This window comes from Salmo trutta, chromosome 1 (genome assembly GCF_901001165.1).
Source record: "Salmo trutta chromosome 1, fSalTru1.1, whole genome shotgun sequence".
Classification (NCBI taxonomy): domain Eukaryota; kingdom Metazoa; phylum Chordata; class Actinopteri; order Salmoniformes; family Salmonidae; genus Salmo; species Salmo trutta.
In genome coordinates, this window is record NC_042957.1 from 70,761,038 (window position 1) to 70,780,609 (window position 19,572).

Genomic DNA, 19,572 nt, shown 5'->3' on the forward strand with positions numbered 1-19,572 from the left:
GGATTACTGCAACTCGCTGTTGGCTGGGCTCCCTGCCTGTGCCATCAAACCCCTACAACTCATCCAGAACGCCGCAGCCCGTCTGGTGTTCAACCTTCCCAAGTTCTCTCACGTCACCCCGCTCCTCCGCTCTCTCCACTGGCTTCCAGTTGAAGCTCGCATCCGCTACAAGACCATGGTGCTTGCCTACGGAGCTGTGAGGGGAACGGCACCTCCGTACCTTCAGGCTCTGATCAGGCCCTACACCCAAACAAGGGCACTGCGTTCATCCACCTCTGGCCTGCTCGCCTCCCTACCTCTGAGGAAGCACAGTTCCCGCTCAGCCCAGTCAAAACTGTTCGCTGCTCTGGCACCCCAATGGTGGAACAAGCTCCCTCACGATGCCAGGACAGCGGAGTCAATCACCACCTTCCAGAGACACCTGAAACCCCACCTCTTTAAGGAATACCTGGGATAGGATAAAGTAATCCTTCTAACCCCCCCCCCTTTAAAAGATTTAGATGCACTATTGTAAAGTGGTTGTTCTACTGGATATTATAGGTGAATGCACCAATTTGTAAGTCGCTCTGGATAAGAGCGTCTGCTAAATGACTTAAATGTAAATGTAGGTTAGGAGAACTTACGCAGCAGGTTAAGATAATTAACGTAGCAGGTTAGGAGAATTAGGTTAAGGTTAGGAAAACGATTAGCTAAAATGCTCTCCTAATTTGCTATGAAAAGTAATTTCCGGTCGTAGCTGTAGAAGTTACAAACTAGACTATGGAGCATTTATTTGTTCAAGTGTGGGGCATAGGCCTATCATTCATCTGGAAAAGAAAATTCATCTGGCAACTACTGTATCTTGACAGGCTCTAAGTGGTAGACATATCAGGTCTGAACTTGTCTGTAAGCGAATGAATTGTACAGGGCAAAGATGAGGTTAGTGCATGATGATTCAAGGACATTTCCGATGAAATACCATAAAAGCGAATTGATTAAACACCCAGTTCTGAACACTGGTATCTTAGATAAGAAACACAGCAGTGCATGCAATGTACAAAACAGAGTCAATATGAGAGAACATCCACTTCGTATTGCCCTTACGTAACAAACTCTGTAATAAATTCAGTCTGCCTTCATACAATTTAGGGTACATTTTTCAGGGTCTGTTAAGGTCTAGGATAAACTAAAGTATATTGTTCCACCACTTCTTCCAGAAGAAATCCAACAGATTCACATATTAATAGATGAAGATAGACAACTCTAATAAAGCCACAACTCCTCAAAGGCTGACCAGGCGGATATAGAAGTCCCATGTCCCAAATGGCTGGAAATGTGGATGTAGGCTGCAACTGATAATTGACTAAATTGTATGCACTCTCTATACTGCATAAGAGCGTCAGCTAAATTACTAAATGTAATAGCACATGTTTTTAATACAAAGTGTCACACAACTTGTTAAAAAATACAGAGAAAATAAAATGTCAGATATGCATTCAATATACAAGAGTACAAGAATGTCTGTCCCGACATGGGTATGAATTATTTTACTTATAGTTTTTACAGTGTACGTTTGTTTTGCATTATATGTAGTGTTGTACGTTCATCATGCAAACCACATTTTCCTTTGGGGTGATGAAGTTAAATTTACGCTAAATTTACTGGCCACAAATTGTTTGCAAGCACTACTCAAACTTTGCCCCTTTCTGGGCCTTAAACTCAAAGTAGAAAAACATAAAACATGTTCATGCTGAAATCCAGACTCTTTTTGACATGAAGTCCATAAACCAGTCCCTGTGCAGAGATAATACTGTACAGTCAAACAGCAAAACAAAAAGTGCAGTTTGTGATCTGTATTCATCACAAGACATGGTCGAGGCCCACCAATGGCATTTGACATGTGAGATTTCCTGATGGTTTGCAGTGCTGCCCATAATAATCCAGTCCGACCTGGCTCTTCATTACATTGTTGGGTTGGATGGTTGACTGAAACATTATCAACAACATAGTGGTTATGGAAAATCACAAATAGTTCACCACAATATTACCGTAATCATTTATGGACATTTTGACAGCATTAACATAAGCAAACAACAGTATTAGGGTCTGTTCACCTAGGGGCGAGCATAGATAATAGATTTTTGCCTTAAACTTTGCCTGATTTCAATATACACACTTTCGTCATGTTTTGCTATGTGTACCATAGCCTCAGTCTGAATCAAACATGAGTTATTACCTCAGATTGACTGATTGCTTTGAGATCCTCCAGCATCTCAATCGCCAATCTTCTTCGGAACTGAAAATGCTCGTCATCGATTTTCTTTAGTTCATCAAATTGCATCTCTTTCTCCATCTCTTCCTCAGTCTGAAAAAAGATAACTGTGGAATAACTAGCCGACTAATCCAGCAGCTTACTCAGTGCAAGGACACATTACACTGTATGTCTACATTTTGGAATTATTTGTGAACAATGACATGTAGACGAATAAGATGCAAGACCTACTGTAACTGACAATAACAACACATGATTACCTCGTTTATTAACGTTAAACACAGAATAAGTAAATAAGTTTGCTAAGTTAATGTAATATTGCTGGGTCTTACCAATTCCTCAAAGCATTCTCCAAATCTGAATTTCTCCAGTCCTGGGAATTCCGCTCCAGATTTAAAGAGATCCTCCAAGCTTCTGGCAACCAGGTGTAGAACTTCAAACTCGTAGGCGTAGACATTGCCATCTTCACATAACAGGAGAACCAGCTGCCATCCTGCTGCTGAACATCGGAAGTCATCCAGGGCACCAATTACCACCATCTCCATTCTCTCTGGAAGGTAGCAGTCTTTCCAAACTTCTAACTGTTCAACATCTCCAGCGTGGACAGTGTCCTCCAGACCCCCGATTCTCAACTCGTAACTTTTCGGCTTTGCAAGAGGAATCTTGCTGTTGCGATGTTTTGACACAATCTCTTTGATTTGGCAGAGGAATTCTACAGCATCTGTGGCAACAATTGACAATAATTAGAAAATATATTTAACATTGTAATGGTCAAGAGTGCAGAACATCCTACTTACAACCTGCAAATATAGACATTTTGAATCTAATTTATTATTAGCCATCTCATTTAAAGATGCAGTCCTGGATCTTAAGCACAACAAATTCATAACATATTTTATCAATTGGATTCGTAACATATCACCTGAATTGCACACATAAAAATGTATATAATAATAAGGATTTGCAGGAAGTAACATATCATTTGATGATGTAGTACAGGGGGCCTGTTTTGTCTCGTGTGCACCACTTTCAAAACTACTGGTTGAAATTATACAAAAGTTCCGGAGCATCTCTTTAAACATACAATGATGGGTGGTTCTCACATATCACATATCAGATGTTCAGCCATTGTTCCTGGAAGCTTTCATGTTGTGCTTTTGGCTTGATCTGTCACATTTTATATCTCTGAAGGTATAGTTGTTGGTATAGTCTCAGTTAGTTGTCTTGCACTGTGGCAGTACTGTTTTGAATGTTGGTGCTGTAACTCAAATCACGCAGCTAAATCCCATCAGCTGCTAAGGTTGATGCGGACTGGCTGAGGTCAAATGTGGATGAAGAGGAGGTCATCTTGATGCTGTCACAGTACATGTTTCCAGCTGTGATGACATCTTCCTGTGGTCCAAGCCAACTGGTACGCTCAAATGTGATAAGCTTCTTGCTCCCGAAGTTTGTGAAATTGGCTTCAAGTGCTTTTGTAGGTCGGTGCTACAGTCTTAAAATGTTAATCTTCCAAATATACCCCTGAAATCGTACTCTCGACCTGACAGCAGTGTTAACCTGTGATGCAGCAAGGGTTTCACTAAGGTCAATAGACCTTTTTCTCACCACGTCCATGATTGTTAGAAATCCAGGTTAGCGGGGTAGGAAGCTGAAGTGCTTCATCAAGTCTATGGATAAAAGTGATCTAATCAGATAACTAATGAATTTATTGACATTCTGAGTGCATAGTTTATTATTATTATTTCTTATTTGACTGCCAGCGCTAACCGAGGTTGATTTAATATGAATAATAATACATTTTATTTTAAGTGCTTTTCAAACATGACAGACTAACCAGGGAGAGCACTAAACACGATGACAGACTAACCAGGGAGAACACTAAACATGATGACAGACTAACCAGGGAGAACACTAAACATGATGACAGACTAACCAGGGAGAACACTAAACATGATGACAGACTAACCAGGGAGAGCACTAAACATGATGACAGACTAACCAGGGAGAGCACTAAACATGATGACAGACTAACCAGGGAGAGCACTAAACATGATGACAGACTAACCAGGGAGAGCACTAAACATGATGACAGACTAACCAGGGAGAGCACTAAACATGATGACAGACTAACCAGGGAGAACACTAAACATGATGACAGACTAACCAGGGAGAACACTAAACACGATGACAGACTAACCAGGGAGAGCACTAAACACGATGACAGACTAACCAGGGAGAGCACTAAACACGATGACAGACTAACCAGGGAGAACACTAAACACGATGACAGACTAACCAGGGAGAACACTAAACACGATGACAGACTAACCAGGGAGAACACTAAACACGATGACAGACTAACCAGGGAGAACACTAAACACGATGACAGACTAACCAGGGAGAACACTAAACACGATGACAGACTAACCAGGGAGATCACTAAACACGATGACAGACTAACCAGGGAGAACAATAAACACGATGACAGACTAACCAGGGAGAGCACTAAACACGATGACAGACTAACCAGGGAGAACACTAAACATGATGACAGACTAACCAGGGAGAACACTAAACACGATGACAGACTAACCAGGGAGAGCACTAAACATGATGACAGACTAACCAGGGAGAGCACTAAACATGATGACAGACTAACCAGGGAGAGCACTAAACATGATGACAGACTAACCAGGGAGAGCACTAAACATGATGACAGACTAACCAGGGAGAGCACTAAACATGATGACAGACTAACCAGGGAGAGCACTAAACACGATGACAGACTAACCAGGGAGAGCACTAAACACGATGACAGACTAACCAGGGAGAGCACTAAACATGATGACAGACTAACCAGGGAGAGCACTAAACATGATGACAGACTAACCAGGGAGAGCACTAAACATGATGACAGACTAACCAGGGAGAGCACTAAACATGATGACAGACTAACCAGGGAGAGCACTAAACATGATGACAGACTAACCAGGGAGAGCACTAAACATGATGACAGACTAACCAGGGAGAGCACTAAACATGATGACAGACTAACCAGGGAGAGCACTAAACACGATGACAGACTAACCAGATAGAACACTAAACATGATGACAGACTAACCAGGGAGAACACTAAACATGATGACAGACTAACCAGGGAGAACACTAAACACGATGACAGACTAACCAGGGGAGTAAACAACAAGAGATAAAAGCTTAGACAACAGCCATTTTGGGTAAGCCTGTGTGAAGAGGTGTCTTAGTGTGGACTAGAATATGTGTATGGATTGTGAGGTTCTGACATGGAGAGGGAGTTCCAGAGCTGGGGGCCTGCACTGATAAAAGGACGTTCTCACATGGAGCGGAGCCTGTTGCGAGGGATGGTGAGGAGGCCAGTGTCAGAGGAGCGCAGTAAATCGGTGGGAGTTCAGGAGGTCAGAGAGGTATGTGAGGGCCAGTCTATTTGTAGGTTAGTTAGAGTAGTTTGAAGATGATGCTGGATTGAACTGGGAGCCAGTGAAGTCAGATGAAGGTTGTGATGTCCCAAGGTCCGGTGTGTGTGAGGACTCTGACAGCTGAGTTTGAATGTATGGAAGTAGGTCCAGTGTTTTGTCAGGGAGTCTTTAGAGAATGGTGTTGCAATAGTCCAGGCATGAACGAGGGTTTCAGCAATGGGGTCGGTAGTAGTGGGTCCAAGTTGTGACATGTTTTGGAGGTGAAAGAAAGCTGTCTTTGCGTAATACATACTGTAGGCCTACGTTGGTTAGCATAGGGAAAATATAGCTTTGTTTGGCGGCACAAAATGTACAGCTACTGTATTGTTTTAATGTCCAATAGGGCAGGTAATTACAGTCAATTCTTAATTAAACGTTCATTTTGGAAACGTAAAACCAAGTCCGGAATGATTCTTCAATCGGAGGTGGTGAAAAGGGAACAGAGTATCACAGACACTCATTGACCAACACAGCCAAACAACCTCCTCACAGCTGAGACATCAGTCCAAATATCATCACCCATCACCTACATCCATGTTTTCTTCTGTCACACTGTTCACATGCATTCACCTGCAGATCCACAAACGCATTGATTGAATGTTTCTTCTGTTATACCAATCGAACACTTGATAGCCTACCTATATAATGAAATATCTTCATCCAACATTTCTTCTTTGGCACTGATGAATCTGGTGTCCAGAGCTGTCTTCTCTGATGTCCAGGTACCACCAACTTTCAGAGAGATTTGTCACGCATCACTGCCAAAATCCTAGATTGAAAAATGTACTACTTCTCAAACTTCGTACAAGTGTCCCACAGGCACATGTGGTGGTTTAATGGACATGTTGGAGTCACTAGTATATCTCAACATAGGAATTCAGCCATTATGCATTAATACGACAGAGGATGAAAAAGCTCTGACGAAAACTATGAAAAGAAAGCAGCAAAGATGTGTTATAAACAGTTGTCAATAAGTTATGGTATAAATCAGACAAACGTGATATACTTCATGTGTTCCCATTTAGAGCCGTGACTAGTTAGTAATGCTTCTTTTAATGGGTCCCAAATGTACAGTAGGACATCTGAGATACGAACACATTAGAAATGGAGGTTGTTTGGAACACTGAATTCTGAAAGGCCCATAACTTTGAAATTCACTTAAAGGAATAGTTTGAGATGTTGGCAAATGTTCTACTTACCCAGAGTCATATGAACTCATGGATACCATTTTTTGTCTCTGCATGCAGTTTGAAGGAAGTTGAAGGTAGTTTCTGGCAGGAATGCTAAATAGAATCAGCACAACGAATGGAAATCTATGGGATCAGCTAGCTTTTTGATTTCCTTGTGGATTTTTAAAGAATCGGCCTTAGGCCTCATGTAGTATAGAAGGACAACCAATCATAAAACATGAAGACACTGTTTTCATATAGTGAAGGAGGGGCCCTAGTGGGCCCTCTCACCAGTAAGCAAGCAACTTTATCTTCTTATGACATTCAATTTCTCTATCATAACATTTTAACGTTTATGGAAATTGTTTATTAAAAAACAATAAACGTGTCAAATATGTGTAACGAACGTCGTTGTAATGATGGTCGCCGGGGACTCGGGACCGTGGATCGTCGCCGGAGGCTCTGGACTGCCGACCGTCACCAGAGGCTCTGGACTGCCGACCGTCGCAGGAGGCTCTGGACTGCAGACCGTCGCAGGAGGCTCTGGACTGCAGACCGTCGATGGAGGCCTGGTGCGTGGAGCTGGCACAGGACGTACCAGGCTGGGGAGATGCACAGGAGGCCTGGTGCGTGGAGTTGGCACAGGGCGTACCGGGCTGGGGAGACGCACAGGAGGCCTGGAGCGTGGAGCCGGCACAGGACGTACCGGGCTGGGGAGACGCACAGGAGGCCTGGAGCGTGGAGCCGGCACAGGACGTACCGGGCTGGGGAGACGCACAGGAGGCCTGGAGCGTGGAGCCGGCACAGGACGTACCGGGCTGGGGAGATGCACAGGAGGCCTGGAGCGTGGAGCCGGCACAGGGCGTACCGGGCTGGGGAGACGCACTGGAGGCCTGGAGCGTGGAGCCGGCACAGGACGTACCGGGCTGGGGAGACGCACTGGAGGCCTGGAGTGTGGAGCCGGCACAAGACGTACCGGGCTGGGGAGACGCACAGGAGGCCTGCAGCCTGGAGCCGGCACAGGACGTACAGGGCTGGGGAGACGCACAGGAGGTCTGGTGTGTGGAGCTGGCACAGGGCGTACCGGGCTGGGGAGACGCACAGGAGGCCTGGAGCGTGGAGCCGGCACAGGATGTACAGGGCTGGGGAGACGCACAGGAGGCCTGGAGCGTGGAGCCGGCACAGGACGTACCAGGCTGTGGAGGCGCACTGGAGGTCTGGAGCTGGCACAAAGTGTCCTGGACAGATGACAACCTTCGCATGGAAAGTGCGGGGAGCTGGCACAGGACTTACTGGGCTGTGGAGGCGCACTGGAGACATGGTGTGTAGGACCGGCACACATGGTACCGAACAAATGACACGCCTTAAGGCACGTGCAGAGAGCTGGTACAGGGCGTGCAGGGCTGGGGAGGCGTACTGGAGACCTGGTGCGTGGGGCCGGCACAGTCTTCACCAGACAGCTAGCACACTCCTCAAGACGTCGTTGTAATGATGGTCGGACCAAGATGCAGCGTGGGGTAGGTTAATAATTTTTTATTTATGATAACCGGCAACAACAAAATAAAAAGTAACCAACGAAACGTACAGCTTTGTAGGGCTAAAAGCTACAATACAAAATCAAGATCCCACACACAACAGGTGGAAAAAGTCTGCCTAAATATGATCCCCAATCAGAGACAACGATAGACAGCTGCCTCTGATTGGGAACCATACCAGGCCAACATAGAAATACAAAAAGTAGAGTACCCACCCTAGTCACACCCTGACCTTACCAAAATAGAGAATAAAAAGACTCTCTAAGGTCAGGGCGTGACAATATGAGATCTACTGTTGTCTAAACCCGGGATTCAATCCGATTGGGGGTAATAGGCAATTTGGCTTTTAAAGGCAATGTTCCCGAGTTCACGGAGATCGCATTCAAGGTAAATGCTGCATATGTCAGCTGAATCAGACATTTCCTTTTAAAGTGTCTGAATACAAAGGCCATTGGATGACAATACACTACATAAAGAAAGTCGGCTAGTACCTTTTTTTCCTCTCTCACAGCGAAGAAACTCAGTCTTTATCTTCTTTAACAACCTGTATAAAATGATAAAAACAGTATAAGTATTGTTTTATTAAACTGTACAATTATGTATTAATTTAACTAAAACAACAAGAAATACACATTTGCAAACTAGGTAAGGAACCCAGACATGCCTTGAGTAAATTCTTAAACAATTGAAATTCAGCAAGTCAATAAATGTAATAAACAAAATGTGGGCCAACGTCATTTCCATGTAAAGGCTATATATATATATATATATATATATATATATATATATATATATAGATAGATAGATAGATAGATAGATAGATAGATAGATAGATAGATAGATAGATAGAGTAGATATAGATATAGATATAGATATATATATATATATATATATATTATGTCTTACATTTTTATAATTAAAATATCTTTACCCCATTGATGTGGTGATTCTCGGTGACTGTGGGGAAAACAATACAAATGCTGGTGAACAAGTTGGGCAAAAAAAGCACTTAAACTAGAAAAATCCACACCAAAATGAATAAACACTACTCATGAATAATATAGATCAAAACAATTTTTGGATTATTCTACCATCCCATCAAATCAACATGACAATTATAATTTTAAATGTCACTCCAATAAATAGTTTGAGTGAAACTCACCAAATAAAGTTGAAATAGGCTTATATGAAATAGTTGTATACACCTAAACATTCCGACTTTTTTTTTGACTGTTCGAGTACTCCAGTACTCAAATAAAAAATAAGCTATTTTTAGAACAATGTCTGCACTGGGAAATATGCCAATAATGCCCAAATTATCATAACAATTACAGGTAAGGAATCCTAAGAGCTAAATTGTTTCATGTAGGTCAACTGTCAATAAAAAAAACCATTTAAGATGAATTTATTGAAACTGTAATATCCACTGGTTATACTATACCCTGGAACACATCTTCAATAAAGTAGTAACCTCAGTGTGGCGCTTGCTTATAGAAGCCTATGGCTGTATAATTTCATAGCCTTGTTTTGCTAATAGAGACGCTCTTATTTCCCGAACACTTATCACAGTCAATACACCTATTTTATAGTAAAAGCATGATGTAATATCAGAGATTAAAATAGAACAGAATACTGCGAAGTGATTCGCATCTCGCGTCTGAACAGTTATTCACAAAGAATGGTAATTTGAAACGGGTCTCAATTTGGCATGTTGAAAGACATATTTTTCAGGGTTACAAATCTAAATCTCTCTTCTTTTCGATATACAGACGCTCGATTTAGTTAATTATGCCGGTTCCTTGGAATGATCTAAATGTATTAACAATTCATCATTGAACACTGCATGGGGATGAATTAGGCCCACGACATATGTTTGGGGAGTAGGCCAAGGCTTAATGGTTCTGATGAAAATACGCTCTTTGGCTTTTTATGAAACTAATGTTTTTGCATATTTCCAGTGTGGATGCTGTCTATATGCAGGGTGGTAATAGCCAAGGTTAACCAATTCTAAAAGCCACTAGCGGTTCGCAATGTAGGGTCGTCACTAGTTACCACAGCCACAAAGTCAGAAACCCTGAATGTTTGTACAATTTCGCTTCTTAAAATCAGATTTTATACCTAACTCTTAACCCTAACCTCAATCACACGGTTAACCTTGTGCCTAAACCTAACCTTAAGCTTTTTTATATTAATATTTACGATATAGACAATGTCGACTTTGTGACTGTGATAACTAGGTTCACCCGCAAAGTCACCTAAACTGAAAATGACGCAATTCTTCCTTAACTGCAGCTCATTGCTGGAAAACATATTTCCCTACTTCAGTCAACCAGTCCATTTTGAAGTTGTGATAAAACTCTCGTCATTTGGCAAGGATTGTGGCTTCTGTATCCCATCGGTTTGATACCTTTTTATAGGCATTTATTTCTATAAGCGCATTCAGTACGCGATCGTAATTCCATGTAGGTTAATGCTGCGTTAATGTAGTGGTCGGAGCGTTCTATTTCCTAACTGCGATGTTGGAAATATGACTTTGTTTCATTCATGTGCAATTTGGTCGGAACAATTCTTCAACCAATAAGATTTTAGCTACCTTGACAACCTAACTAACGTTGCTTATAATTACGTTAGCTAGCTTGATTAACATTGATAATATGATTCATATTATTGTAGCGGGTTTCTTATGCACCACAGGAGAACCCAGAATTGAAGAGCGACACCACGGCTGTCTTTAAGGCTTTTATGTTGATCTGCTGCAATAGTATTATGAAAAGACAGGACAGGAACACATCAGTCTCCAATGCAACGCCTGACAAGTTGTTCTTTCTCTCTCAGTGTTTTCTCAGACTCTCACAATCACACTCATACATAAAGCCATAATGTATAGTATAAAATAATAACCAGTCCTTAATACAAAGAATATATAATCTTAATTCTTAGACAATAGAACCATACCTGCAATAGTATTATGAAAAGACAGGACAGGAACACATCAGCCTCCAATGCAACGCCTGACAAGTTGTTCTACACAGGAGCATGAAGAAAGGTAAAACACATATCCTGTCTCACATCCCCAATACATTGCTAGATACTTTCAGTGTTGATAGTAGCAAAATACAACAACTCATGTACAAAACCACTGCAACACAAACAAGTTACAACGTAAAATCGCCTTAGAGGGCAAAAACTACATCCCCCATAATGCACCACCATCACTAGTCGGCAGCTCAACTAGCCTTCTGCATCACAGAAAGTCATGCTAGCTAGCAACACTTTTAGCACTCTGTAACTATATTAATAACAACAATAAAACTCTGAAAGTTACGTGTTTCGATAGTCTCACATCCCCTTATAACAATATCTACAGCATTAACCTTGGGACGTTTTATTTATTTCACGTTACGGACTTCTACAAAGGAGTAATCTGCAACCCGTACCTTTCTCTCTCAGTGTTTTCTCAGACTGAGGAGAGCGGGAGCTAAGGGTAGTACCAGGGTGTTAGTAGGTGACGTAAGCACCCAGATAAAATAAAATACATTTAATGAAACAAAACCTGAAGATGTTAACATCATTCAGCTACTGTAGCTGCCTACCTAACATCAACAGGCATCACCAGTAGCGCAACAATTAAAATTAGAAACCAAAAGTAAAGTTCCTGGCGATCTGACTCCCCCCTTCTGTCTGAACTTGGAATATTCCTGTTCGCGGGCTTTGGCCACTGACCCTCAACCTGATTGTTCTGTTCTGCGTTGTGTACTATTCTAATAATTTGAGGTTTGCTGGAATAACCATTTTAACTCTACTACACTATTAAACTAGCTACCTTATGCCGTACCCATCTTGTGGTTGTCAAAAACGGATTGTTATCATCTTTTGTAGCTCACACAGTTTCCCGAATTGTAATTCTGATATGAAGGGTCATTCAAGTGAAACTTCCCAGTCAGAACATCCAATAACTCCGATAGCACGTGAACGCAGCATATGCTACTTCTCTAATGTATCGAATGGATTTCTCAAGCCAAAATATAAAACACTTTCTTCTCACTTTCTTCAGCAGACATATATTTATTTTTATTAGCCTACTCAAGAACCGATACCATAGAACCAATACTTATGGTAATAGTAATTAGAACAAAATAAACATCATACATTTCCGGAAGGCTATCACCATTTCAATGAAACACTTATATTACAAACAAGTATATCATAACATAGCTTACCAGATGCAAATCTTGCCTGTAAGAAATGTAAAGGCAATTTACCAACAAAACAAAAAAACAACGTTTGAACTGCTTCTTTGGGGCTGTTGCGTAAGAAATGGCGTGACAATCTCGACTGAACACGGAAGAGCTTGAGAGGACAGTATAGTTCACTGGAAAATGACTGTAGGCAATATGCTGTGTGCGTCATCCTTCATTATAGGCTCATGACTGAGAAAGAAACAGAGGCATGGGCTTTAGACTACGAAGCTAGATTTAACCAACTTTCACTTTAGAAAAAGACGTGGAGGCAAAGGCACTTTTTAAGTTGTCAATAAAACAACACTTTTGGGGGATCGTTTCACCTTTTAAACATCTATTGTGTACAACAATATATGGGTTTGATTTAATTTGACAGAAATGTTGGTTAGACTATTCTTATAATACCACTTATACCAGTATAACAAAGTCATTGGATACCATGATACACATGGATATGTTGTGCTATCTGTGTTAATACTTTCAACCTAAGTTAGAGACTTTTTAAGTGCAATTGGTGTAGCTTGCCAGAACGGTTAATGCAATTTTGGCGCCATGGACGAGCCTGGAAATGCAGCTCTTTGCGGCCTCACGGTTGCTGACATTTTGTTCCTCTGCATGGGTGTGGCTCCTCCATTTCTCATCCTGTTCAACTGAGAATGTTGTTTTAGCTCACCTGGCCGGTACATCGGGTAGGAGGAGCTTTCCCCAGTTTGAAAATGATTGCCTTCGTTTTGTAATTGGGCTGCTTCCCCGGGTCTGAACCAAATGCCCCTCTTGAGTGGATGGCGAAGGGGAAGTCGGCTCAGAACAGGGTTCTATTAAGCTATGTGGAATTGTTTTAAGAAGGTCATACCAAAGGAAATGTTGCTATTTGATTCGTAATTTTAAAAACTTTTTCGTGATCAGGTGTCCCTTCCACAGGACGGTTGAGCTAATGTAGGCTAATGCGATTAGCATGAGGTTGTAAGTAACAAGAACATTTCCCAGGACATAGACATATCTGATATTGGCAGAAAGCTTAAATTCTTGTTAATCTAACTGCACTGTCCAATTTACAGTAGCTATTAAAGTGAAAGAATACCATGCTTGTTTGAGGAGAGTGCACAATTTTGAACATGAAAAGTTATTAATAAACAAATTAGGCACATTTGGGCGGACTTGATACAACATTTTGAACATAAATGCAATGGTTCATTGGATCAGTCTAAAGCATTGCACATACACTGCTGCCATCTAGTGGCCAATATCTAAATTGCAGCTGGGCTGGAATAATACATTATGGCCTTTCTCTTGCATTTTAAAGATGATGGTACAAAAAAATGCATAAGAACGGTTGGTTTTTTCTTTGTATTATCTTTTACCAAATCTATTGTGTTATATTCTGATACATTCCTTTCACATTTCCACAAACTTCAAAGTGTTTCCTTTCAAATGGTACCAAGAATATGCATATCCTTAATTCAGGGCCTGAGTTACAGGCAGTTAGTTTTGGGTCATTTCAGGCGAAAATTTTAAAAAAAGGGGCGGATCCTTAAGACCATAAAGTATAAAAAAATATATACGAAATTATTTGATGAACATTTTATTTGGCCTTACGCTAATAGCTCATACAAATGCATTGAATAACAGAGTCACTACATGAAAGAACAGCCCCCCCCCCCCAAGAAATCTACAGGAAGTTTGTTCTGAAGTGTTTGTCCTATATCTGAGATATATAAGAAAAATCAGGAAACATGTTATATATATATTTTTTTTTTACATGTAAGCATTATTTTTGGCAATAGACTGTGCATTCGGAAAGTATTCAGACCCCTTGACCTTTTCCACATTTTGCCTTATTCTAAAATGTATTCATTTGTTATTCCCCTCATGAATCTACACACAATACCCCACAATGACAAAGTAAAAACAGGTTTTATCAACATTTTTCCTCTGTCAGAGTGACCATTGGGTTCTTGGTCACCTCCCTGACCAAGGCCCATCTCCCCCGATTGCTCAGTTTTTAATACATTTGCAAGCATTCTAAAACCCTGTTTTCGCTTTGTCATAGTGTGTAGATTGATGAGGAAAAAAGTAATAATTTATTACATTTTACACATCACCGCGGGGTTCCTATCTCCGATGCGCAGACACAGTGCATCGGAGATACAGATTGTTTTTGCGTCAACCTGGCACTCAATAATTTTTTACTTTTTTGCTATTTTTTATATACGGAAATAAAACTAAAACTGAGGGCATTACATTTTGAACTGAGTAGGGCTAAGCCAAAGCCCACTTTAGCCCCCTCGTCCAGCTGGGAAGCCCCAAAATCTGCTTATTTATTTTATTTTAATCTCATTGAGATGAAATACATTTAACAAGAGATATCTGGTCCAAGATATAGCAGCAGGAGGAAACTAAAACCAATCAACTTTCAGGAATTCTATTTTGATAATGGATAAAAAATATTTACAATATAAGTTTGTATCATAAAGTTCAGTTACACAAGTTCAGTGTCACACCCTTTCTGCCAGCCTGGTATCATAGTAAAAGGAAGTGCGGGACACTCAAATGAGTATATGTTACGTTTGGTATGGTTACATAAAACAGATGTGTACTTAATTCAAAAACAAAAGTAGGATGGTTTATCGGGGTGGATGGGTTGGCACATAACGTGAAAGTCTAGCAACCCAAAGGTTGCGAAATCGAATCTCATCACGAACAACTAGCATTTTAGGTAATATATATATATATATATAATATTACAACTTTTCAACTACTTACTACTTTATTAGCTACTTTTCAACTAATTACCATGTTAGCTAACTCGTCCCTAACCCTTTTAACTTACCCTTTCCCTAACACTAACCTTAACCCTTCCCGTAACCCTAACCCTAACCTTAACCTAACTCCTAAAATTAACCCTACACTTAACCCTAACCCCTAACCCTAGCTAATGTTAGCCAGCTAGCTAACTTTAGCCACTTAGCTAGAATTCGTAGCATATCATACAATTTGAAATATCATAACATATTGTACATTTTTAAATTTGTAACATATATTACGTTTTGCAAATTCGTAACATATAATACTAATTGTAATTCATAACATATAATATGAAATGGGTGATGGACATCAACAAATTAATAAATACCATACGAAACGTAACATGTCATACTAGAGTGTCTAGGATTTACGCAAAGAATATTTCTAAATGCTCTGGGACCACGTTGCAGCTGCAGCTTCATGTTACATCAGAAATGTGCATACAATTTCTACTGTTACACAAAACACATGGCAGGGTATTTGATAATGGAACAAGTTGATAGCTTATTACAGTAAAAAACAAAAAAACAAAACAAAGACTAAATCAAAAAGTAAAACGATTTCACAATCAATTCCCATGGTTGATGCTTTCTGTCTGCTATTAGTGGTAATATTTTTCTTGTTTGAAGTCCAAGCTGTAATTCATAACCATTTGCCTAGGCATTAAGACTATAGCATAGTTGCCTTAGTCACAGTTGAGTGAGCAAAGATCACAATTATTTTTGTTGCAGTTTCTGGGGGAAGTCAAATGTTAGAATCTGCAGGGCCAGCACCTAACAAAGGTCTGTTAAGGTCTACGATAAACTAAAATGTATTGTTCCACCACAGCTGTGCTTCTTCCAGAAGAAAATCCAACCATTAAAATAAAAATAAAAAACAATACAGATAAAATAAAATGTCAGATATGCATTCAATATACAAGAGTACCTATGAGGACAATAATGTTTTTCTGGAAAGTAATCATGTGATCACATGCATATTAATTATTTGAATTATTGTTTTTACAGTGTGTATATTATTTTTATTTGTGTTCATCATCCAAACCAAACTTCAGTATGGAATAATGAAGTTAAACTCGGAACTTGAACTTTTAAGTTTATCCAGCAAGATATAGTTGTGAACAAAACAGGTTGTCTGTAGTATTTTAATGTGGCTGGAGTTTTTAGCATTTTTGGTAGATCACCTGCTAAATTTACTGGTTGCAATTGTTTGCAAGTGCTATTCAAACACCATCATGTTCTTGAGAGTCTCATCTTTCCAGAGAGGGGTCATAAAACGTTTCTAGGTCAAACCATTCGGACGCTACATGCGATTTTGTGAGAAGATCAATTTTCGGGATGCCTTTGTTTTTCAGAGTGGAGGCTGCTATTATTTGGTCTTAGAAAGAGATTACAGTACATTACAGGATATTGGTACATTCATATGATGAGTCAATAAAGATGAATTCCCTCATATGGACCTCTAGGTGGGAGAACATTTACATAACAAACACAAACACAGCCTTTTATCACTCATCCCCACTTATGTTTTACAATTCCAGTCGTAATTTATAGCATTTATAGCATTGTGAGATGTTGATTGTGACACTTGGAGACTTTTCTCATCATATTGCTGGCAGTTTTTCAGAGTGGCGGCTGTTATTACATGGTTTCGCAACAGGGTGAGGCTGCTCTGAGGTTTCCTGTGCAACAGTGGAGAGAACATGAGGGCGTTGACAATTGTTATTGGGTTCTGCAGAGAGCCAACAGCAGCGCCTTAATTTGTAACCACAGAGAAAGAGGGTTAAAAACAAAACCCTATAGTTGAGGCATCTCAGAAAATCGAGGTATAACACACAAAATGAATCTGATAAGACTATATTTCTATTATATTAACGGATGGCCTATTGGACACAACAACATAACATTTAAGACATCAATGTGATAAGTCTAACTGGTTCAATCTTCTTATTTGTGTTTATATCTGCAATATCTTGTTATATCCCATATCAACTTTACTTGATGTCGATGTCTCTTTTTTGTTCCACAGTGCTCAATAACTATTAGGTAATGTATTGAGACGAAAAAACTTTAGGGATGCCATGGAAACTTTTTTTCTGCCAAACCAGACTGGTAACATTGCTCATCTATCAGTATGAGGAAGTTATGCCATCTTTTATGCTGTATGTTGGGACTCAGTTACAGAATCAAGGGCAGGCAGTTCAAATGAAACCAAATACTGTATGAAAAATACTGTAAAAACATACTTTAAAAAACATTGTATGAAAACATGAATACAGTCATAGGCGAATATGCTGAAAATGTGTGATACAAAACTTCCCCTGAGTTTTTGTCTGGCACATCTTGGTAATTTCCCTCTCAACAGGTTGAGTCATGCAAGTGTACTTCTCTGGGAAAGGTAGTCAGATAACAAAACACTCTGGTGCTCCGTTGACGCCCTGAGTTCCTCCCGACTGATGCATAATGTTATAACTATTACAAATGTATTACTGACTAAACAGCATTCTCTCTCTCTTACAAAAGGTTAAGGGTATAATATTATTTCTTGATGTGCATGGTGTCATCACTGATACATAGACATCATGTGATTTTGTTATTGCTTTATGATTATTTTTGCTTTGAACAACATTTGAAATATTAAAATGCTGTTCAAAATGTGAAAACGTACAAACTGGACCAGTGACAGAAGAGGTGTTCTTGATTGTGTTAGGTTGTCCTCTCAAAACCGGTTTAAGGTTAATTAACTAACCTCAGATCAAAACATTCCACATTTCCTGTTTTGTTGTGGAAACAGTATGAGTACTGTACAATTATAATTTTTTGCTTTTAGGGATCAACTCACACTGACATTTTATCTTGGCCCTCCATTCTTCTCTTGTAAAGATGACCACTTAAACTTACAATTAATAAATGGAATAGAGAGTCCTCTCTGTTACAGCATGGCTGTAATGCATCACCCAAGTAGGTGTTACTGGTGGTGGGAGTTTGAGTTCGCCCCAAAACCTGTTTTATTTCACTTTGAGATCAAATGTATTTTGCCAGAGAGATCTGGTCCAAGTTATAGCAGCAAACTGGAAGGAAACTAAAACATCCAACCAACTTTTAACAATTCTCATTTATTGATGGATTCAAAATATTTACAAGATAAGTTTGTGTCATAAAGTAACATCATTTTAGATATTCATCATGCTGTCTGTTGTTTTAGTCTGCTGTTTTAGCTGTGGTTTCACTGAATGGTCTATATTCAAACAAGTTCAGTGTCACATCCTTTCTGCAGTTTCCTGTCACATCAGAAATGTGTTCATTTTCATTTCATTCATTTTCCACTGTGACACAAAGCACATGGCAGACTATTTGACAAGGGACAAAGTTGATAGCTTATTACAATTAAACATCCCCCAATATAAATAAATAAAAAGTAAACAACCAAACACAAAGACCAAACCAAAAAGTAAAACAACTTCAAAATGATTCTCAAGGTTGCTGCTTTCTATGTCTGTTATTGGTGGTAATAATTGTATTGTTTGTCCGAGCTGTAATTCACAACTCTCAGTGACAGAAACCATTTACTTATGCGTTATGACTATGGCGCAGTTGCCTTAATCACAGTTGAGTGATTAAAGAACACCATTGTTCTTGTAGTTTCAGAGGAAACTTCCAAGTCAAACACAGCAAAAACACCATGTATAAAACCTGTGTGAAACAAAACCTAAATGTTCAAAAGCGTTTTCTACCATTTTTCTAAGACATTTTCTCTTGTGTGGTGTCGAAAACTCATATTGCCGCAGACATCCTGATCCAACACAGTCTCACGTGCGTTTTTGTGTGGCTTAATTCGTGAGAAAAGACACGAATTTATGTGCTTCTTAGTTCGTGCGAAAATACACAAATTTAACCAGTAGGCCAGACACAAGTCTTTGCAACAACCATATAGACGCTATAGTTTATATTTCATTTTTGTTCTTCTTAATAGCTAATTCAACGTTATGAATATACAGAAATGTTGTCTTTGTTTAACCATGTTTTAAAATGTGCCGTTGTATGCCTATATGTACTGTTTTAGACTTGCTGAACACAA

At 39.8% G+C, this 19,572-nt stretch overlaps 1 protein-coding gene and 1 long non-coding RNA gene across 6 annotated transcripts; one reads left to right on the forward strand and one right to left on the reverse strand.

Moving 5' to 3' along the window:
* Positions 1–1,395: 1,395 nt before the first annotated feature.
* On the reverse strand, positions 1,396–12,806 carry LOC115206722 (uncharacterized). 5 transcript variants are annotated; one of them, XM_029773939.1, is made up of 8 exons: positions 12,670–12,806; positions 11,405–11,473; positions 9,381–9,406; positions 8,941–8,993; positions 2,584–2,972; positions 2,216–2,344; positions 1,663–1,965; positions 1,396–1,437 (listed from the first exon to the last, which is right to left on the reverse strand). In XM_029773939.1, the coding sequence occupies exons 3-7, from the start codon at positions 9,383–9,385 to the stop codon at positions 1,840–1,842; spliced, it is 702 nt and encodes a 233-aa protein (XP_029629799.1). In that variant the 5' UTR covers positions 9,386–9,406; positions 11,405–11,473; positions 12,670–12,806; the 3' UTR covers positions 1,396–1,437; positions 1,663–1,839. The 5 variants fall into 5 exon arrangements, with proteins under 5 accessions (XP_029629799.1, XP_029629807.1, XP_029629791.1 ...); XM_029773947.1 differs by lacking the exons at positions 11,405–11,473; positions 12,670–12,806 and adding exons at positions 6,384–6,514; positions 6,945–7,016 and having other exon boundaries at positions 9,381–9,404; XM_029773931.1 differs by lacking the exon at positions 11,405–11,473.
* Positions 9,687–17,907, forward strand: LOC115206762 (uncharacterized). Its single transcript, XR_003880862.1, has 3 exons — positions 9,687–10,113; positions 11,700–11,702; positions 17,897–17,907. It is a non-coding gene; the product is annotated as an uncharacterized LOC115206762 (long non-coding RNA).
* The last annotated feature ends 1,665 nt before the right edge of the window (positions 17,908–19,572 follow it).

Coding starts and splice junctions, on each gene's coding strand:
- LOC115206722 (XM_029773931.1), bottom strand. Junction 2,973..8,940: donor CTGTGAGAGAGGAAAAAAAG/GTACTAGCCGAC, acceptor TTGTTGCCACAG/ATGCTGTAGAATTCCTCTGC. Junction 2,345..2,583: donor GAGAATGCTTTGAGGAATTG/GTAAGACCCAGC, acceptor ATCTTTTTTCAG/ACTGAGGAAGAGATGGAGAA.